Below are 22,928 nucleotides of genomic sequence, written 5' to 3'. Positions count from 1 at the left end.
AGAAAAGCTTGAAAGGGAGCTATCAATAGTAGTCCGCTTCAGCGTCTGCTCAGCGACTTGCATTAGCGGCCATCTTGGATCTCATACCTTTTATATATTTTTGCTTCAATAGCCTACGGTGGAGAATGCCAATTAGTCCATCCTAACCTTCAGGGTCAAGGAAATAACATTTCGCAGTTCTATTGAGTGTCAGTCACTTACAGTACAAGTCTAGATGAGGGTCAGTTACACAAATAGACTGCTGGCATGTACTGCCCTTCTTAAAACCTGTCAAAGGTTTTGACGTGGATGGAAAAATTCTCTCAGCTCTATGAAACTCAATTTCGAAGCAAGAAACTAGCCGAGGAAAAACCCCGAAGATATGGGGAAAAATGACAAATATTTATCTTCTTATTTATCTTTAAAAAAAGGAAAGAAAAAAGAAGAAAATTACATGAAGCGAGAAGGCAACGCAAAAAGATACTTCTTCGCTCCATGGAAAATGAAGAACTGAGGTACCTTGAGCATCTTCAGGCAAGAAGGCAGTCATGCATGCATGGTGCAGGTAGTCGCAAAGCTCTTAAATTTAAAGCGACAGTTCATGTACCGGGCTCCATGGATGACCTCACCCATATGTGAGACGTGCACTTGTATTTCGCCGAAATGTAGCCAGCACACTCCCCAAGATCCCCCAACGCCATTTTCATGAGAGTCGGGGGCAGAAGGTGCTAAACATCCCTCCTTGGAGGTCGAAGGCACCAAATCTTGGCAAGCCTCGCATGCCACAGCACATGTGGAACACGGCTGTGCATCCAACAGCCATCAACCGCAAATGAGGCATGAATCCATCCTATCCTGTCCTGGGGAAGCCAGAACCCTCCAATGACCGTCACTCCTATTCTCCATTACCAGCTCCCCTGTGCCCCAGACCAACATCGCACTTATAAGCCCAATGCTCTGGAAACCATTGCCGACACTCTGTGCTGAAGGGCCTTGAGAGTCTGTGCATGCTCAAGTCCTGCTGGCTCCCGTCCTTCACCAGCACAGAGAGAGTTTCCAGAGCATCGGGCCTGTAAGTGCGATATAGGCCTGGGGCAGGGAGAGCAGGTAGTGGAGGATAGGTTTGCTCAAGCTACCGTTCTTTGATTTTCCAGCGCAGCCAGTGGCTTCCTTTGTACTTCCTGTTTCCGCTTGGGTGGACCGTAGCAAAGGAATGGTGAAGAAGGCCAGCGGGCAGTGCAAGAGAATTGCTCTCATGCCAGCAAACTATTTGTAGCTTTAATGGTGAGGGGAGGCTTCAGAATCCAGTGGAAGAACATTTGATGGAACGGGGAGGGAGGAAGGAAGGAAGAAGAGATGATGAATGGGAGGGACAGAGAAAAGAGGAATGAGGGCACATGGACGGAGGAGAGGGGGAGAGGAAGAGGAGGGAAGAGATGGTGCACATGGACGGAGAGAAGGGGAACAAAATTGAATATGAAAATCAGTGTCAAAGAAGGATGTAGTGCAAAAAATGAAGGAAAGGAAAGAAACAATTGCATAAATAGGCCATGGAAACAGCATTAAGAGCACAAATGGAACAAGATGGCCAGAAAAATAAAAATTGCCAGATAAAGGTAGGGAAAATGTTTTGTTTGTTTTTTCAATTTAATGATGATTGAAATATGTCAATTTTGAAAATTTACAACTGTTGTTTTTATATTTTGGACTGTTCAGGAAAAAATGCATTTCTTTCTAGTTCTTTTGTGGTGTACTGTGTGCATATTAGGGTTTCATTTGTGTACAATAGTACTTTTACTTTGTGGGTTTGTATTTGAAAAAGTTTTTTTTTTCCTGTTTTCTGCATGAATGATTGAGGCTAAGTGTTCTGGTGGGGATAGAGGTTCAGAAACTTTGGTTGATGTTGAGGCCCCAAGTAGGAAAATATTTGTCAGCTCTCCTTCAGCATTTTTGGACTTGAAACAGCCCCAACTGAAAAATTAGTGATTATTTATGGCATGATCCCTGACAAATGACACTCACGCACCCAGATTTCTTAGCTTGGTTTATATTCGAGTCAACCTCTTTTTTTTTCCCCTTCTTTTTGGGGGAAAAAGGTTACCTTAGTTTATATTCGGATCGGTTTATATTTGAGTATATACAGTACTTTTAAATTCAACTCAGGAAAAATCCAAGATGACCACCTTGGGTGCCGATTTTGAAGAAAAAGAGCCCAGGAAAAATACAGGAACCCTCAGAAAATGGCGATTTGGGGATTTTAGAGGTTGGGAGGGGTAGGGCATGTAGGGAAACCACCCAAAAACTGATTAAGACACCCCCCCAAAAAAAAAAAAATTCGCTGATTCAGGGTGTCAGCCTGTACTCACTGTGACATGTGCTGAATGAGAGAAACTGCATACAGAGCTGAAAATAGCTCACAGAGAGATCCTCTACCTCAGCGAACTGGAAATCTGGATTTCAAGTCTTCTGATTGCCCCATCGGCCTCACCACCAAGGCCGGAGACCTCTGCCACCCTCGGACACGCCTGGTGGAGGAACATGGTCTGGCTCCGATCCGGATTGCGCCTCCACAGAACCCTCAGCCTGCACTCTACCCACTAGTGGATGAAACTGAGATGAGCAAGCTCCCAAGGGAACGGTCCCTGAGCCTCAGTCTGATGTGCATGCTGACTAGGGTGCTTACTGAGAAGCAGGAAACCCCCTAGAAGCAGATTTTTTCCAAAGATCTGCGATCTTCTGCACTCAAGGATGTCCATGCAGATGACCTCCACAGCAGAAAGGACAAAAACTCCACAGCAAGAGGACAGCCTAGCTTGTAGAAAGGAAGACTGAAGAGCTGGGATAATGGCACAGTGATGAGGTATGAGGGAGAGGGGTTTAAGACTCTGAAATTCTGAGGCTTCCTACAAAGTTCTGGCAGGTAGAGAGAAATAACTCACTGGTCCTGGAATAAAGTGGGATTGTACAAGAACAAACTGTTTTTAAAAATAGGCAAAACTACTCACACCAATAAAATTAAAACCCTTACCTATTAAAGACTTGATATTTTCCAGGATTAAATCACTAGTTATGCTTCCAGACAAATCTTGTCCCAGTTCTGCAATCAACTTTGCATAACCTTCATTCTCTTCCCTTAACAAATTGAATTTCTGCTGTTTATAACTGTAAGTAAAGACATTGAGATTTTATTCTTCAAATTCAGTGGCTTGTGAAAAACAAGTTAAAAGGTTCCATTATCAGCTCTAAAATCCATGCATTATTATGTGCTGCCTATATAGAAAAAGATTGTAAACAGAAAAATAATTTATCCACTGCAACTTTTATCCACTTACAAATAAAATGCTGGCAAAAACATTGACATCTGAATCCGAAATCTCAACATATTGTGCTATGTACATTAGAGAACTAATTACCAGTTGAAAATCAGGTATACATATATTTATGGGGGGGGGGTAATTTTATACGCCACTAAATTCATAAGGATACCAGTGGTGCAGTGTAAATATATAATAAATATTTACTACAGAAGGAAAGAAATGCCATCAAATAATAGATCAATTGAATTCATCAGAGAGAGAGAGAAAAAAAAAGCAACAATTAAAGTTTAACTGGACCTAAGGGAAACACTCAATAGTGTCATAAAAGCTATTGCAAAGAAAAGCTTGGTTTCATGTTTATCTGATGATAACGGGCTGCATTTTGATTAAAATTTTTATTGTGATGGGGTGAGGGTCAGAACACAGGAGGAGCCATGCATTTCCTCTCCCTCCTTCCCACATTAGGTATCAAACTTTTGCTGGTGGAGATGCCAACACACTATCAGTCAAACAATAAATTCCCAATGCTGCCTCCTTCCTCCTTGTGCTGCCTCAAGACTGAGGAAGTGTGGGGGTGTCCCCAGCCGCCAATGCCAGCATTCCCCAAGTATGCTCAATTCATGGACGAACTGAGCATGCTTGGGGAATGCAAGTGTCAGTACCTTTGCAAATCAATCTTTGGTCCTGCAGCCAGAAGCAACCCTATAGAAAGGCTGCCTGTAGCCTATACCGGGCCTTCCCTCTGACCCAGTCTGCCCCTTCTGACAAACTTTTTGTTTTGAGAAGGGAGCAGGCTGGGTCAGAAGGAACAGTGTAGGCTACAGGCAGCCTTTCTATATGGCTGCAGCTGGCTGCAGGGCCAAAGATTGGTTTGCAAAGGTAAAGGGTATCGGTGTAGGGGTAAGGAGGCGGGAGGGGAGGTGTTTAAGATCAGCAGTCAAGTCTGGGAAGGACAAATGCCAGACCATGCACAGAGGGAGGGAAAGGAGGAAGGCGGAGAGCCGAAGGTTGCACATTATTATTAATCACAAATAAAAATTAATGCGTTAATCGCGATTAACATGCAGCAGTAATAAAGGAAAATACATCATCAAGGAAAATACATCATCCAATATTTTCATGAACCAGGTGAAAAGTTTAGGACAACCAAATTAGAATGTACTAAACATCCTAGATCCTTTATAACCATTTAAAATATTATTTTCCTTTCATTATTCAGTTTCCTTCAGAAGTTGTGTCCAATTCCCTTTTGGAGGTAATCTTATAAAGCTTTTTCTGCATGTAAAGCATGTTTAACACAAAATAAGACTCTCATAATGGTTATTTTCGCATAAGAAGAAAGCACACAAAATAATGTGCCTACTTTTATATGATTCTACACATGCATTCCTGAAGGAATGTGATGAATGCTTTTATAAAATATTTGTGCGCACACATAGCAAACAAGCACAAATTCATACCTTTTTCAGAGCATGTGTAAGAGTGAGGATCTGTTCACAACCAAGACAGATTCTGGGTGCTTATATGTTTTCTTGGAAAAAAAGCTGAAACTGGATGATGTTACTTTTCATACTCATGCTTCTTTATAACATTACCCCCTTTGCATTCATGGAAAAAAAGTTTATGTATATTGAGCCTCTAGGAACCTGTTAAACAGGTCCTACTCAAGCAAATAATAAGGAAAATATTAATATATAAAGGCCCCGATTCTATAAATGGTGCCTAACAATGTAGGTGCCTATCTTTTCTTTTTATATTGGTAAATTGGTGCTGATAATTGAAAGTGCCATAAAAAAACAATAAAAAAATTAATTAGTCAGTAGGTGCCTACAATTTTGATGTAGGCGACTACATACACCAAGATGCCTACATAAAAAGTAGGTATGGCTAGAGTTTGGGCATGGACTGAGATAGGCACCGGGATTAGGCCAAGAATATCCTGGCCTAATATGAACTCGATTAAGCACCGCTGGGTGCGATTTTACAAATGGCACCTAACTTTGAATGACATGCAGTAGGCACTGTTTTCTTAGGCACTTACCAAGTTAGGTGCCGTTTAAATAATTGGGCCCAAAATGCTATAGCATAATAAAATAATAAGATATTCATTTACCCCCTCCCCCTTTACAAAAGTGCAGCACGGCTTTTAGCATTGCTCGTGGCGGTAACATCTCTGATACTCATAGAATTTCTATGAGCGTCCGAGCTGTTACTACCGCTGTTGGTGCTAAAAACCGTGCTATACTTTTGTAAAAAAAGGGGGGGGGGGGGTTGATGAAGATGTACCATAACTTTTACATTCAAAGTTTAAATCAGTAGAGAACACAATGGAATGACAGGGACAAGTTACACTGCTGACATATACTTTTATTTTAAATTTTTTTGTTTTGTTTTGTTTGTGTTTTTTTTTAAAGTAATTAAGAGGCAAAACAACAAGTTTATTTTAAAGAGTATTACCCAATGGGGGAAAAAAACCAAAATATACTTACAAAAGTTTAGTCTTAATTTTAACTGATTTCTGATTGAACTGTTGGGACTGCTTGATGAGACCTAATGATTCTAATGTTTCAGGGTCCAGCCGCTCCTTTAAAATGGTGTCCGAAACCAAATACTAAACAAAACAAAATTGTAACATTGAGGAGATATAGTCAAAATGAAGCAGCTAAATCTGTTCTGGTCACAGGCTGCCCTAAAATCCTTGGTACTTTATTGGTCACATGAAAGCTTATTTTATTTTTCACTTCTAAACTTGCCTTAGCTATCCTAGTTTCTATTTTCTTAGACCCTATAATTCTCTCTCTAAAGCTTTCTGGTATTATATCACTATGAGGTCAAAAAACTGTCTTCCTTTATTAATGTACACTCTTTATGTAATCTTGCTTCAATAAGGTGATACAGATAAAGCAGTTACTTTCATTCATTCAATTTTCTATATCGCTCTCCCAGGGGAGCTCAGAACGGTTCACATGAATTTATTCAAGTACTCAAGCATGTTTCCCTGTCTGGCCCAGTGGGCTCACAATCTATCTAATGTACCTTGGGCAATGGAGGGGAATTAAGTAACTTGCCCAGTGTCACAAGGAGCAGCGGTTTGAACCCACAACTTCAGGGTGCCAAGGCTGTAGCATTAACCATTGTGTACAGGTGTTAAACAGGGAAAGTAGGCAGATATTCTCACGTGAGTGACGTCACTGATGGAGCCCCGGTATGGACACTTTAAAAATACATCACTAAGACTTCAGAAAGTTTGCGATAGCCCGCACTGCGCATGCACTAGTGCCTTCCCACCCAACATAGGCGCATGGTCCCACAGTTCAGTAAGCCAGCTAAGAAGCCAACCAGAGGAGGTAGGTGGGTTGTGAGAATATCTGCCTGCTGTCCTTGGATAACACCTGGACAGGCAGGCAGCATATTCTCACATGTGGGTAACCTCCAAGCTAACCAGAATGGAATGGTGGGAGTGTTGGCCTTTAGGAAAATAAATTTTATGTTCAAATAATTTTTATTAAAGTCAAGATAACAAAAGCAATACAAATGTTTAGAAATTTCAAAATAGAAAACAATTCAACCTCCACCCAAGAGAACCTCCCCCCACCCCCCAAGTACCACTCCCCACCCTCCCATCCCGAAGTCGTTCTCTACACAGCAAAACCAAGAGCCACCAATGTGGATATAGACAAGCACAAACAGCATAAAATATCAAGAATTCAATAGGCGACTCCGTGCCAAAGGAGTCATGGTAGTCCAAAAGTGTTCCCAAGCCTGTTGAAATAGGCGCCTTCGAAGGGAGGAGATCTCCACGATGTCTCTGCGTTCCCACATCAGAAAAGTAATCACACGAGTTCTCCAAAGGGAAAGATCAGGTGCCTCAACATCCAACCACTTCAGAAGAATGCACTTCAGAGCAATCGCTATTGTCCATTTAAGAAAAGTAGAAGTTCCCTGCTTTCGGGGATGATAACAGGGAAGAACACCAAAAAGTAGTAAGGGAGAATGATTTATCTTTATCGTCCAGATAGTTTCAATAAATAAGAAGACGTGGTCCCAAAAAGCTGCAATCAAGAGACAAGCCCAAAACATATGGCCCAAATTCACCTCCGGGAAAGAGCATCGAGAGCACTGAGCAAAGGCCCGAAAACGAGCCAAATGTACTCTCTTAGGAGAAATATAGAGGTGCAAACTAATTTATAATGCTGCTCCCAAAAAGTCATATATTTCCGATAAACACTCAACCTCTTAAGAGCTGTTGAGACCACATCTTCGGGTAATACAATTTGTAAATCCCTGGACCAAGCATCCCGGAGTGTATGATGGTCAAGTAAAAGGGATTCATCCTTCAGATAGCGGTGGTGAAATGTCAATGGAACCAACTGCTGAGATGCAATTGTATTCAAAACTCTTGTCACTAATGAACCCCAATTTATCAATAAATCACTTATTCCTTATAGTACGTCGCGTTCCCTTTGGTCTACTAACCAAAAGCTCTTATTAGTTCCCTCCCTGAAAATTATTGGAACTGGACGACAAGATATGTCTCCACAACTTTGGAACACTTTACCTCAGCAATTGAGAGAGGAAAATAATTTGAGTCATTTTAAAAGTAACTTAAAAAGTTTTCTTTTTAAAGATGCTTTTATCTTTAAAATTTCATTCAAAAATTTTACATTACCTTCTTCCAGGTTTCCACCTCTCCCCCCCTAATGTTTTTCCATTTATGGTTCTCTCCTGCACTCTAAAAATATTGAATTGTAGTTCTGCCCTTTTCTACCTAATGTCTCGGTTGGTCTGTAAGTCTGTTGGTCTTAACTATTGGTTTAAAATTTTTAAACGTTATGTTAAAATAAATGTTGTTGGGTTTTTTTCAATGTTGTAACTCGCTTAGTAAAAATTAAATTAAGCGACTAATCAAATTAAAATAAACTTGAAAATTTAAACTTATAGGTCTCAGATAACAATTCGTGGCGAAAAATAAATTTTATAATACTGACTGTTTGAAGTGCCCATCCCATCTGGAAAAAGATTCCAGACAGTAATGTGAGGTGAATGTATGAACTGAGGACCAGGTGGCAGCTTTATATATTTCCTCAATAGGGGTAGATCTAAGGAAAGCTACTGAAGCTGCTATAGTACTAATTTTATGAGCTGTGACACAACTCTCCAGTTGCAGTCCAGCCTGAGCATAACAGAACGATATACAGGAAGCCAACCAGTTGGAAATTGTTCTCTTGGAAATAGGATGCCCCAACTTGTTCGGCTCATAGGAGATGAAAAGTTGAGGAGATGATCTATGTGGCTTTGTTCTGTTGAGATAGTAGGCCAAAGCTCGCTTGCAATCCAGAGTATGAAGATACGCTTCTCCTGAGTGAGAGTGAGGTTTAGGAAAAAAACACTGGCAGCACAATCAATTGATTGAGATGAAATTCAGAGACAACTTTCAGCAGAAACTTTGGATGTGTACGAAGAACCACTTTGTCATGGTGGAACACAGTGAATAATGGGTCTGCCTCTAATGCTTGAAGTTCACTTACTCTTCTGGCAAAAGTAAGTGAAACGAGAAAAACAACTTTCTAAGTAAGATATTAAGATAAGCCATAGACATTGGTTCAAATGGAGGCTTCATCAATCTACCAAGAACTACATTGGAGGTCCCAGACTATTGGAGGAAGCTTGAGAGGTGGTTTCACATTGAAAAGCCCTTTCATAAATCTGGTGAGCAGCGAGAGGTTTACCCTCCACTGGTTGATGAAAAGCTGCAATAGCGCTGAGATGGATGCTAATAGAAGTAGACTTGAGTCCTGAATCAGACAAATGAAGAAGATAATCCAGAACCAGTGAAACTGAAATGGATTATGGATCATAGTGATGAAGAAGACACCAGGAGGAGAAACGAGTCCACTCCTGCTGATAACATTGTTGCGTGACTGGTTTCCTGACGAACAGGCTGAGAGAGGCGAAGTTCTGCAGCATTCAGCCCGATAGATAGCAAGCTGTCAGGTGTAGAGACTGAAGGTTGGGATGTAGAAGTACACCTTGACTCTGCGTAAGAGATGGAAATATCGGCAGAGGCATTGGCTCCCTGGCACTGAGCTGAAGTAGAAGGGAGAACCAAGGCTGCCTGGGCCACTGAGGAACTATGAGAATCATGGTGGCAGCCTCCTGCTTGACTTTGACAAGAGTCTTTAGAATGAGAGGAGTTGGTGGAAACACGTAGAGAAACATGCGAGTCCAATCCAATAGAAATGCATCTGCCTCCAGACGGTGAAGTGAGTAAAGTCTGGAGAAGAACTGGAGCAACTTGTTGTTGTGGGGAGATGCAAACAAATCCACTTGAGGAGTGCTCCACTGAGCAAAGATAGGATGGAGAGCTGTAGAGTTGAGTGTCCATTCGTGAGGTTGAAGAATTCTGCTGAGCTTGTCTGCTAAGCAATTCTATTCCCCCTCAATGCAGACTGTTCCGAGGTAGATGTTCCGAGCAGTCACCCAAAGCCAAATCTTTTGAGCTTCCTGACAAAGGAGGAATCCTGTGCCTCTCCCACTGCTCTTCATAGCTCCAAAAGCCCCATTTGTAGTGGATTCCTGACTGGTAATCTTGCCCAAAAATAGCTGTTGTAAAACCAAATAATTCAATTTTGGAAAAAAAGTCCTGGCTAGTACTGTCAAGTTCCCAAAAGGGAAATGCGGGTGACCACACAAAAAATATAAGAGAAAACCGTTGTAAAGACAACTAAAAAAAATCTTCCGTATATAAGAATTGCCATACTGGGACAGATTGAAGATCCATTAAGCCCTGTATACTCATCTATAAGTCGATCTCATGTATAAATCAAGGACAGTTTTAGGACTAAAGACAGCCAAAAATGCTGTGACCTGTGTATAAGTTGAGATTGGGTCCATTGTTCCCTCTCTCCCCCTCCTTCCAGTATCTCCTTTGCCTTTTCCACACCAGCCCCCATCCCATAGCCCCCAGTTTCACAGATTTCAACAGGCCAGAAGGAAGCAGCTAAATCATCAGAATCCAATAAGTCAGAATTATTATATTTATCCCTGACAAGACTTCAATTCATTTTTATTCAACAATATTCTTCCAAATCACTCACCTTTCCTAACCAAGGAAATGTTTTATTCAAGAGTCAGTATTTCTCAACACCCACATACACTCCTATCTTTCTTTTGTTGTTGTTGTTAGGTGTCATCAGCTCGTGCTCAAGTCCTAATGACTTGATGAATTGTGGATCTAAAAAGAAATCGGTTTTGTGCTAGTCTGGAAAGGTCCTCCAGCGTCAACCCCATGGTTGTTTTCAACATGTCCAGCCATCTGATTGCAGGTAGCCCTCTTCGCATGGTTCCTTCAATCTTCCCAAACATGATATCCTTCTCCAGTGATCTCTCTCTACTGATGGTGTGACAAAAATAAGAGACAGTTGTAACTTAATCATTTGGGCTTCAAGTGACAAAGCTGGTTTGATCTCTTCCAGAATTGATTTGTTAGTTCTTCTGGTGTCCATAGCATGTCTAAAATCCTTCTCCAGCACCAACACTCAAAGAGTCAATCTTTTTTCTGTTTTGTTTCCGTAGTGTTCAGTTTTTGCATCCATAACTGATCACTGAGAAAATGAGTGCATGGACAAGTCTGATTTTTGTTTGGAGTGTTCCCTCCTTGCCTTTGACTACTTTGCCAAGAGTTTTCATTGAAGAGCTTTTATTGAAGACCAAGTGCTCTTCTGTGGAGTATTTCCTCTCTGCTAGTTGCTTCTTTATTTACAAAAGAGCCCAGGAGATTGAAATCCTTTACAACTTCTATTCTATCACCTTCAAGCTCAAAATCGTCATCATTTTACATGTTCATGATCTTCATTTTGTTTATGTTCAGTTTTAATCCCATGTTATGACTTTCAGGTTTGACTTTTCTCAGTAGATACAGCATGTCTTTGCTGCTGCTGCTGCTGAGCATTGTATCATCTGCATAGCGCTGGTTGTTTATATTTCAGCCACTAACTTTGAAACCAACATCTCTTCTTCCAAATTTGCTTTTCTGAAGATGGTTTCACCGTACAGATTAAACAGGTAAGGTGACAAGATGCATCCTTGCCCAATGCCACTTTTTATTGGAAACTAATCAGCATTGTCATAGTCAGGTCTCACTGCAGCTTCTTGATTTTCATATAGGCTCTATCAGCTGAGTTATGTGTTTGGGTATTCCCATTTGAACTAGAATTCGCCATTGTTTGTTGTGATCCACAGTCAAAAGCTTTGCTGTACTCAAAGAACCAGATATTTTAAAAGAAGTCATAGCAGCGATTAAACCTTTATCAAAAAACAAGTCACCTGGTATCAACAGTAGCCCCTATAGCTTAACAATCACACTGAGGCTACACACACATTCATTATTAATATTAAAGATAGATATTTATCTATTTATTGGATACTAGTCTTTAAGCCCGTTACATTGACGGGTGCTAGAATAGATGTGTCTGTCTGTCTGTGTTTCTTTATCTCTCTCTCTTTGGCCGCTGTCTGTATCCTTCTGTCTCCCCCTCCCCCCCCCCCCCCGAGCAAAGCTGTGTGCCCCCAGCACCCACCTCTCCCCCAAATGTCCCCATTTAAAAATTAAAAAAAAACTTACCAAACAAGATATCACCAGCTGTGTAAAATGATCTCTCTTGCTTTTTTCTTCTAAGCAACTGGTTTCAATATCTAAAGGAAATAAAAGAATAACTGATAACTGCATTCTTTTTGCTTTTGGAATTTTTTGAACTCTAGTTTGACTATCTCCTAAAAGCAGATCACTTTCATCTCTATCTTCGCCAACTATATGGCTACTGTATATACATGAATATAAATAGAAATTTTAGGGCCAAAAAAGGCCTTAGAGGCCTATCCCGGACCTGCCATGAGCCAAGATATGAGGAATCCCTCCTGTCCTGGCTAATTCTGAAACATCACACCTCCCTCCTGCCTCCCAGACCTCTAGCAAATCTACCTTGAAAATAATATCACATTTAAAGACCACAGGAACTCGCAAAGTTGCTGCAAGAACCCCTGGCAGCCATATTAGATAGTGGCTCTGCACAGGCATCAGAGCATGGAGGGAGGGGGGACAGGGAGCAAAGCCTGGCAGGGCAAGTGGGGGGGGCTGGGTGCTGAGTCTGGTTGAGCAGGGTACTTGAATATTCAAGTTTACCTTTTTCACCCTTTTTAGAAGAAAAAAAAGGTTACCTTGGTTTATATTTGAGCATATAGGGTATATAAAAACCTAATCACATTTTTACAAGCACTCGGGCTCATCAGTATACAAAGCCAAACTGAAATGAAGCCAAGAAAAAAAGAACACCGCACTTAGTCCAAAAAATGTTTCATGCAATACAATGTGTGCTATAGTTAAAAAAAATTCTCTCACAGCTTCTGTACAATAACAAAAGTATAGTATGTGTATGCTTGGTGTGTGTGTAGGGGGGTTAATAAGCCTGTTCAAACATACACATTCATGTATATAACTTGAAAAGAAAAATACAGCAGCAAATACAAAAAGTAATATTAATCAATACTAATAAAGGAAAAAAATAAGTTGAAGCATATTGCAATTATTAAGTTCACTAAATGAATCAAAACAAGCTTATATGAGAGACAAAGAAAATAAAAAAAAAAGAAAACATACTTTTTGAAGAAAAAAAGTCAGTAAATATATTAAAAACCACCCTCAACACAACTTAGACTTTAGATATGAAAGCAGCTTGGGCTACAACCAAATCAAAGGAATAAACGGAAATTTCTTACCAAAAAAGAAGAAAGTTGTGAAGGTTAAAAAAATATATACTGTATTTTTTGCTCCATTAGACACACTTTTTCCCCCCAAAAGTGGGTGGAAATAAGGGTGCATCTTATTGAGCGAATACCCAAAGCGTCCCCCCATTACCTTATTTTAATGCTGCCACCCTCCCTCGCTGGATGCGGTGCACTCCCTTCCTGAGAGCGGCTAATAAGGCTGACTGGCTGCTTGGTTCCTGCTACTTCCCCTGAGAACTGATGGCTGACGCGGCTGCCTCCTCTTCTGTTCTTTCGCAGCGCACCAGGCTACCTGCCTGGTGGTGCCACTATACCGCGAGAGAACAGAAGAGGAGGCAGCCGTGTCAGCTGTTCTAGGGGGAAGCAGCAGGGACCAGGCAACCAGCCAGCCTTTTGCGCCGCTCTCAGCGAAAGAAAGCGCCACGTCCAGCAAAGGAGGGCGCCAAAAGTTAACAAAAAAAAAAGGTACATGCCGGGGGGTGGGGGAGGGAGGAGGAAGAGGGATGGGGTCTGCCTGCTGCTTGCCTGGGGGGTGAGGAGGGAGAGACCGGGGCTTGTTTGCCTCCCGTCCTGCCAAATTAAAAATAGGGATGGAGAAGGGAGAGGCCTGCCTGCCTGCCCGCCCAATTTAAAAATAGGGCGGGAGGAGGGAAAGGCCAGGGCTTTCCTACTGCCTGCCTTAGGGAGGGAGGAAGAGGCCTGCCTGCCTGCCTACTTACCTACCTACCCACTAGAGATTCGGGTGGGGACAGCTGGGATTTCTGTCCTCACGCAACTCTCTACTACCCACCCGCTCTGTCCCCCGTCCCTACCTGCCTGCTTGCCCTGTTCCTACCTGCCTGCCCCTGTTTGCCCTGTGCCCTGTCCCTACTTGCCTGTCAGCCACTAGGTCTGCCCTGTGCTCTGTCCCTACCTGCCCTATCCCGGCCTACCACTAGACCACCAGAGAGGAGACAGGATACAGAGCCTGGCAAGGAGTGTGGGGTTGGGTGCAGAGCCTGGCAGGGAGAATTTGGTTCAGAATGTTTTTTTTCTTGTTTTCTTCCTCTAAATCTAGGGTGCCACTTATGGTCAGGTACGTCTAATGGAGCGAAAAATATGGTATTTAATATTTTTAAGTAATATTACATTTAAAGGGAAATTTCAATTAATAATAAGCGCAACTTTTAAAAGCCCTTGACCTAAGAAGAAAGAATTACACTTCCGCCTCCATATTCATGGTTTCCTTAACCACGGTTTCGTTTATTTGCGGTTTTTCATTCTCAGGCTCTGCCCCTAAACTTACATCACCGGAAATCACTGCTCCCAGTGTTTCACAGAGAAAATCAATGCTCCCAGCATTGTACGGAGAAAATCGCTACACTTGCAGGTCAGGTTATTCACGGTTTTGTATCTTTTTTAGGGGTTGTTTTTTTTTTTAACAGAAAAACCACAAATAACATACAAAAAGTTATTTGCAGTTTTTCTGTATTTGCTGTCATGCTGTTCCCCTATCACCGCGAATGCGGAGGGGGAAGTGTATCATTGCCAGATTTCTATGGCCCTAATCACATCAGCAATTTCATAAAATTGTCCCTAAAAGTAAAATATTAATCACACAAAAGAGGAGATTAAGATACTGGACAGTTTGGGATTTGTCCCCCCCCCATCAAAAGTAAACAGATGAGAAAATGCAATCTAGAGAGAGACATGACAAATCTAACCAGTCAGATTTTCAAGATATCTACAATGAATATGCATGAAATAGATTGCCATAGAATGGAGAAAATGCATATAAATGTACCTCATATCCACTGGGAATATCCTGAAAACCTGATTAGCTAGGTTTTTCCTGAGGACTAGATTGAGAACCCCTGTCTTAAATGTATCTCTAATAATAATAATAATAATAATAATTTATTTCTTATATACCGCCAAAGCTGTAGTAGTTTGAGGCGGTTTACAACAAAGAAGGACTGGACAGCAAATATAGGTACAGTCAAAGAAAATAGGTACAACAAAGAAGGGCAGTACAGTCCATGAATGTAGGTATAACAAAGGGGTACAATCAGTGAATATAGGTATAACAGAGAGAGGGTAGGAAAGTCAGCGAAAATAAGTACAATCAGCAAATGAAGATACAATTTAAATGGGTAAGTAGGATACAGTTGTGATAAAATAGGGCCATAGGTTGGGCATAGAGGTCTTAGGTTATAAATCGGTTAAATAGATTAGCTTTTAGTAATTTCCTGAAGTTTAGGTAGGATGAAGCGCGTGAGATAATGTTGGCCAGCCAATTATTAAGCTGACCTGCTTGGAAGGCGAGAGTTCTATTCAAGTATCTTTTGTAACGGCATGCCTTTAGAGTTGGATGGCTAAACAGATGGGTTTTACATGTGTGTATGGATGGGCGGTCTAAGATAAAATGGGGTACCAAGTATAGGGAGGCCGAACCAAGGATGGATTTGAAACAGAAACAGGCGAACTTGATTTGCACTCTTGCTTCTAAGGGAAGCCAGTGGAGGTTTTGGTACTAGGGAGTTAAGTGATCCCATTTTTTTAGTCCAAAGATCAGTCGGATTGCCGAGTTTTAGATGATTCGTAGTCTTTGAATGGTTTTTTTGAAAAATCCCAGGTAGATGATGTTGCAGTAATCAAGTAAGCTTAAGATAGAGGATTGCACAAGGCAGAATGAGGAAGCATCGAAGTATTTTCTGATGGATCTTAGCTTCCATAAAGTGGAGAAGCCTTTTCTGACCAGAAGGTCGGTGTGTGTTTCGAGGGTAAGGTTGCGGTCAAGTGTCACTCCTAGAATTTTTAAGGAGTTTGTTATGGGAAAGACTTGGCCATTCTAGACACTAAATCCAGATTTTCTTCTCTATAGACCCTTCCTCTTCAGAAAACCACTCTTCTACAGATCTGTCTTCAGGCAATCAGTGACTGGTTGAAACATTGTTGTCTTTTCCTGACTATCATAAGTGCAAAACACTTTGTTTCCCTCATCTGAAATATTATGTCCCTCCCCCTCTCATTTTCTGATGTGCCTCTCTCTCTTTTTTTTTTTTTTTTTGACGATTCATTTTATATACTTGGAATTATTCTAGATACCTCTCCTCCCTTCGCTCTTCATAGAAATTGCTTCATTAATCTTATCTCTTGGCTGCCCAGCTCAAATCTTTGGTTCTCGCCTTGTGATCTCCAAGCCTGATTACTATTAATTTCTCTATCACAGCCTCCCTCTTATGTCCTTGAAATGCTCACAGCTTATCCAATCCACTGCTCTTAAACCAATGCTTTGATCATGTCACTTCCATGGCTGATTTTCTTCTACTGACTCCTAATCACTGTTTGAATTAAATTAAAAATTTTCATTTTGGTCCATTGTGCTGATTGACCGTTTCTGCCTTATCTAGTTAGCCCAAATATTCCCCGTAATCCTCTCCACAGTCTTCATTCATCACAGATGCAGAAACTGTGTCTCTGACTCACCTTCATCTTGATATTTCTTGCAACTCTGATTTTTCCTATCTTTGTCCCTTTCTTTGGAACTCCATGCCTGTGTATCTCCACTGGGAATCCTCTACCCGTACATTTAATGATGGCTTTTAAAGCTTTACTTTTTCAGCTTTTTTTCTTAGGCTCATAGGGAGGATAGATTATACAACTGATCTTACAGTCTCTCTCTTCACTAATTGTAGCTTTTTTTTCTGTGCTCACCTCCTACTATCGATATTATCAACTTTTTTGCAGTACTAAAATGAGAAAGTAACTTACCTAATATACAGAACACATCTGCTAATATTGATGGCATATCATCTCGAAGATCCTAATAAAAGGAAAAAAATACAATTAGTAAACACAGAGGCATGAACACAAATAGCTTTCTTAGCAAACTTTTCTTCAAATGACAGATCATTTATTTTTAAGAGACCATTAAGAAAATCAAATCAAAGAGAACAATAAGGACTAGAATTATTGAAGTGTACTGCCATGTTTTTTTTTAAAGAGGCAGTAGACCAACCTTAAGAGAATCAAGGAGCTGGAGGAGGGGAGAGGGAGGAAGAGGGTAGGAACCTGGCACCATCAGGTGTACCCCAAGCCTAAAAGGGACAGCACTCAATCCCTAAGCTCAACTAAACCAGAGGGAACAGGGCAGGAGCCAAACCAGCGAGCTGCACATGATGTCCGTGCACCTGCAAGATAGAGAGAACACCAGGGCTTTACCATTCTCAATATTATCTCTAACTCCACTTGTAGGAACTTGGATATAACCCACATGTTTTTGGATTGATCTGTGGGATAACAACGGAAACATGACTGGAATAATTTTTGCTGCCTTCTGCAAACTATGTGTCCATTCTTAACCAGCCCTCCCAGCAGCTAGCTAGTAATGTTATACTTATTGGTAAAAACAAGGAATTCACAAGGAACTTGTGCTTAAATCACCATGACAAATAAACTGACAAGTTTGGTACAAAAAAGTTCAACATCACAGTCTAGACCAGTGATTCCCAACCCTGTCCTGGAGGAACACCAGGCCAATCGGGTTTTCAGGCTAGCCCTAATAAATATGCATGAGAGAGATTTGCATATGATGGAAGTGATAGGCATGCAAATTTGCTTCATGCATATTCATTAGGGCTAGCCTGAAAACCCAATTGGCCTGGTGTTCTTCCAGGACAGGGTTGGGAACCACTGGTCTAGACCAAGGGTAGGCAACTCCAGTCCTCGAGGGCCAGAATCCAGTCAGGTTTTCAGGATTCCCCAATGAATATGCATGAGATCTATTTGTATGCACTGCTTTCAATGCAAATTCATTGGGGAAATCCTGAAAACCCGACTGGATTCTGGCCCTCGAGGACCTGAGTTGCCCACCCCTGGTCTAGACTAGGGGTGGGCAAAGAGGGCCACAATCCAGTTGGGTGTTTAGGATTTCCCCAATGAATATGCATGAGATCTGTTTGCATGCACTGCCTCCATTGTATGCAAATAGATCTCATGCATTTTCATTGGGGAAATCCTACAAACCCAACTGGATTGCAGTCCTCGTTGCCCACCCCTGGTCTAGACCAAGGTTGTCCAACCTTGGCACTCACCCAGTCAAATGTTCAGGATTTCCACAATAAATATACATGAGATTTATTACTATACCATGGAGGCAATGCATGCAAATAGATTTTATGCATATTCATTGGGGGACAAGATTGAACACCCCTGATCTAGACAGTTCCTGTAAAAAAGACAGAAGACCACATCATAACCAAGAGCACTTTATCAAATGTTAATACTACTTATCATCTTTATAACATTTCTAGACATAAGCAGCACTGAACAGTGGTGATAAGTAGAAAGGTATCATATGCCCCTGCTCAAACAGCTAATAATCTGAGTGCTACCTGAGGCAAAAGGAGAAAAGATAACTTGCCCATGATCAAAAGGTGTCAGCGGTAGAAGTGGATCTGAACTAACTTCTCTGGTTCTTAGTCCTCTGTCGTAACAACTTTATCACTTCCTCTCCAGGAAGATTTCTTCCTTCCATCAGCTAGCTTGAGCAGCAGAAAAATGAAACACACTTACAAAGTTAAGAAATATTCACTTACTATAATATCACTAAGAACGTTAGCAGCTTGATCCTGCTTTAAGTTTCCCCTAATGACATGATATGCAAGCTCATAGAGGGCTTGTTGGATATCTGTAAAAACAAAGAAATACAGATTAGATGTTTCCTCCTGCTTTGCAGCATAGGAGATTGAGGAAAGTAATTCAGTTTTGTACAAAATTATCTGGCACAGTGTTCTCCCCAGGGCCTTACAGCCGGGCACTGCGCCCGGCTGATTTAGATGACCGCCCAGCTAATCCTGCTGCTGCCGCCGATGCTCCTTCCTGAGCTAACTTGCCGCCGAAAATTTTGTTCGACGCCTTTTTTTTTTTTTTTTGCCAGCATGCTTTTACTTGCTTCGGGCCTTCCTCGTTGCCGGGACCTGCCTACTTTCTGTTTCCACAAAGGCAGGACCCGGCAGCGAGGAAGGCCCAAAGCAAGTAAAAGCAGCAAGTTGTAAGCTTCCCTCCGGGGCTCTATCGTGTGCGTGCTGGCTTCCCTTCTCTTCCCCTCCACCCCCCAGGACGCTACTTCCGGTTTCGGAGGGAAGAGAAGGGAAGCCAGCACGCATACGATAGAGCCCCGGAGGGAAGCTTACAACTTGCTGCTTTTACTTGCTTCGGGCCTTCTTCGCTGCCGGGTCCTGCCTTCGCGGAAACAGAAAGTAGGCAGGATCCGGCAACGAGGAAGGCCCGAAGCAAGTAAAAGCAGCAAGTGTAGTGGTATACCATTTGAGAAAAACAAACGCACGGACATCGGACCCGATTCTGCTTGCTCTTTTAAAGCTCCGATCCAAACAACCTTGGTGCCTATTGTGGAAGATAAAGTGGTCAGCCAGGAAGAATAAAATCAAGAAAGTTCAAGTTTAGTCAAGCTGTGATTTGAACTTTATAGGCATTTGTTTTTCATCCTTTAACTGGCAGGCAGAAGGATGCTCCATTTATTAATCTTGCAAAGTCTGATACAGGAAAAGCTAGAAGTGCATCAGGATTTAAGGAGCTTGGGGTGTGCAAATCCACTTAATGCAGAAATTACAGTAAAACGAAATCACTTTTCTATTTCACTGCAGCTCTATGAGGTTCTTTTGCACTTAGCTATAGTCAAATGATGGATAGGAATATGTTTATTTCATTTAAGCTAAGGGAAAACAATATTTTTTCTGAGTATCCTTTAAATAATGGTTCACAAATTAATTCAGGCTGTTTTAAGGCTGGGTTTTGTTTTTCACATTATTGCTTCTGTTTTTATAATCCTTAAAAAAATAAGGGGCAATTCTCCAAGTGGGTTCTTCCTCGTAGGCACCCCGAGACTGTACAGGGAACGCCTATTCTATAGCAGTGAATGGGCTCCCAGGTTCCATTACAGAATGGTAGCATATAGCCTTAGATTCAGGCGCCTTACAGTTAAAGCAGCCATAGAGCTGACGTAACTAAGCATGTCCACTTGTGGGAGAAATGATTTTATTTTCAGTTTAGTGATCAAAATGTGTCTGTTTTGAGAATTTATATCTGCTGTCTATATTTTGCACTGTGGCCCCCTTTTACTAAATCGCAATAGCGGTTTTTAGCACAAGGAGCCTATGAGCATCGAGAGCAGTGCAGGGCATTCAGCGCATCTCCCTGCGCTAAAAACCGCTATTGCGATTTAGTAAAAAGGGAGAGGGTATATTTGTCTATTTTTGTATAGTTGTTCCTGAGGTGACATTGCATAAAATCATCTAACTTGACCTCTTTGAAAACCTGCGGAATATAAATGATAATTAACATTTTCTCTGCGTACAGTGTGCTTTGTGGGTTTTTTAAAAAAATTTTATTGTTGGTAGATCATTTTAACTTGGTCATTTTAAAAGTAGCTCGCAAGCCCAAAAAGTGTGGGCACCCTTGCTGTAGAGCCATTTCTTGTATGACTGGATCAGCTATATTTATCTTTTTTTTTTTAGTTGTTTAAATTCATGCAGAAATAAATGGCTAGATTGAACCTAATGACTTCATTAACACCTTTCCCTTTTTTTAACCTCTATACCATTTGAAAGAGGGCAAAAACTTATTAAATTTAGTAAAAATATTCTGGCACAAGTGTCAAACCTTAAAAAAGGAAGTCATATTGAGCATTGGAAAATAATAATAATAATTAACTAATAAAAATAGTACACATTTAGGGCTCCTTTTACTAAGTTACAATAGTGGTTTTAGCGTGCGCTTAATGCACGGAGAATTGCCACATGCGCTAGATGCTAACGCCAGCATTGAGCTGGCGTTAGTTTTCCCACATAGCACAGGGGTTTGCGCGCGCTAAAAATGCTAGCGCACCTTAGTAAAAGAGGGGGTTAATTTTCCCCACCACCAAATTTCCCCATCCCGCCCCACCCGGCTACTTTTTCATGCCACCCGGCTGGAAAAAATTTCTGGGGAGAACACTGTGGCATATATGACAGCTAGTATCTGGATAATACCTTTAGCCACTGTTCTCTAAGGTTGCTCAACTGAGTAGGGATTTTTTATTTTTGGTAAAAAGGGAAACGTACTGGGCCTTGTAAACCACCTTTTTGTACTTTTTACAACCACACTCAAAGCAGTTTACATAGAAAAATGCTTGAAGTACCTGTATGTAAACCGCTTTGAGTGTGGTTGTAAAAACTACAAAATGGCGGTATACAAGTCCCAATCCTTTTCCCTTTTTACCAAAAATACAAAAATCCCCGCTCATATGGACATCCTCTTGTAGAAAGCAAGAAGCAGCCTCATAACCATTAGAGACAAAGCATCATCAACTCAGTTTAAAGTAAGCGAAGTGTGGCACTAGCGACTCTTAATTTCTGAACAGAGGGGGTTCCAACACTGAGTATCATAAGAAAGGCCCAGTTCAATGTTAGATACAGCAAGGACACTTATGTCAGCTCAGTTCAAAGCTAAATAAAATTTATCATAAGTATTTATTACAGAGTTCAACATAAAATATTATAAAAAGCAAGTGAGATATATGAATAATATGAACAAGGGAGGTTTTATAAATAGTGATAGCTCTAGAGTGGGAAATAGGGTCAGAGTAATCTAAATGCCCTATTTCCAAGAGCACTTGAAGTCCTTTTCTCCCTTGATTAAGATATTTATTTGAATATTGATTAATTGAAGCATAAATTAACACACAGCCAATTTTTTATGTTTTTGCTCAGTTTTGACATTGGATTTGTGTTTCTATACCTATGATAGAGAGAAATTTTTATGTTTATTATTTGATTATGTATGAAGCTGAAGCTAGAGATATAGCTCTCCGTATAATCTTGAGTTATCAATAAAGAATTTAAAATAAAAAAAAGGGAATAGATAAAAATTAGAAAAGGAAGCTCCAAGAGGGCATAGGATGAAGTGAAGAGGTTATAGGCTCAGGAGTAATGTAAGGAAATACTTTTTTACAGAAAGAGTGGTAGATGTGTGGAACAGTCTCCCAGAAGAGGCGATAGGACAGAGACTGTGTCTGAATTCAAGAAAACCTAGGAAAGGCACTTGGGATCTCTTAGAAATAGGAAGAGATAATGGTTACTGCAGATGGGCAGATTGTATGGACCATTTGGCCTTTATCTGCCATCTTGTTTCTGTTTCCACTTTACGCCTCTTGGGTTCTTTGGTAAGCCGTTGTTCCAAGACAATGAAATAGATTTTCTCCTGACCAAGAGGTCTCCCAATGTTTCATCAGTCCTAGAGACCAGAGGGAAGGCTAGACCCACAGCTCCTGCCCCCCTCCCCCTTCCCTTCATGTGCTGGTAGCACATGATGCAAGGGCACTCCTCTAGCATCCAACCAGCACAAATTCAGCACTGGAGGAAGAAGACTGGCCCTATACCATAGACGTGTAATGTAATGTAATGTAATGTAATTTATTTCTTATATACCGCTACATCCGTTAGGTTCTAAGCGGTTTACAGAAAATATACATTAAGATTAGAAATAAGAAAGGTACTTGAAAAATTCGTGGACTTACGACCCCCAAGGAACCCCCGAATAAAGAAGATGGGGATCATCGTAGGCGACTCCATTATACGTCACGTGGACAGCCACACCGCAGGAGGAAGAGAGGACAGAATCGTCACCTGTCTGCCTGGAGCAAGAGTGAAGGATGTGGCCAACAGGATCTCCAGGATCATAGACAACGCAGGGGGAGAGGATACTGCTGTGCTCATCCACGTGGAACCAATGATGTGAGCGGGTGGAAGTATGACAGGGAAGAGATGAAGGGCCAACTCCGCTCACTTGGAAGACAGCTGAAGATCAGGG

The 22,928-nt window shown here is 41.3% G+C and overlaps 1 protein-coding gene across 12 annotated transcripts in view; it reads right to left on the bottom strand.

The window, feature by feature from the left end:
* Window positions 1-22,928, bottom strand: part of THOC2 (THO complex 2) — a 294,745-nt gene that overhangs the window by 233,812 nt on the left and 38,005 nt on the right. For all 12 annotated transcript variants that reach the window (XR_004539500.1, XR_004539501.1, XR_004539502.1 and 9 more), the window contains exons 3-7: window positions 18,659-18,750; window positions 16,833-16,884; window positions 11,920-11,990; window positions 5,786-5,907; window positions 3,008-3,141 (exon numbers count right to left, since the gene is read on the bottom strand). Coding sequence is in view for 8 of the 12 variants with exons in the window: in XM_033944982.1 (XP_033800873.1) it covers window positions 3,008-3,141; window positions 5,786-5,907; window positions 11,920-11,990; window positions 16,833-16,884; window positions 18,659-18,750 (471 nt within the window). In the remaining 4 variants the exon portion in view is untranslated. The remainder of the gene's footprint in view (window positions 1-3,007; window positions 3,142-5,785; window positions 5,908-11,919; window positions 11,991-16,832; window positions 16,885-18,658; window positions 18,751-22,928) is intronic.

The sequence above is a fragment of the Geotrypetes seraphini genome, chromosome 5 (assembly GCF_902459505.1).
Source record: "Geotrypetes seraphini chromosome 5, aGeoSer1.1, whole genome shotgun sequence".
In the NCBI taxonomy this organism is placed as follows: Eukaryota; Metazoa; Chordata; class Amphibia; order Gymnophiona; family Dermophiidae; genus Geotrypetes; species Geotrypetes seraphini.
Note: the sequence above shows the minus strand (reverse complement) of the source record. Positions and strands in the feature narration are given on the sequence as shown.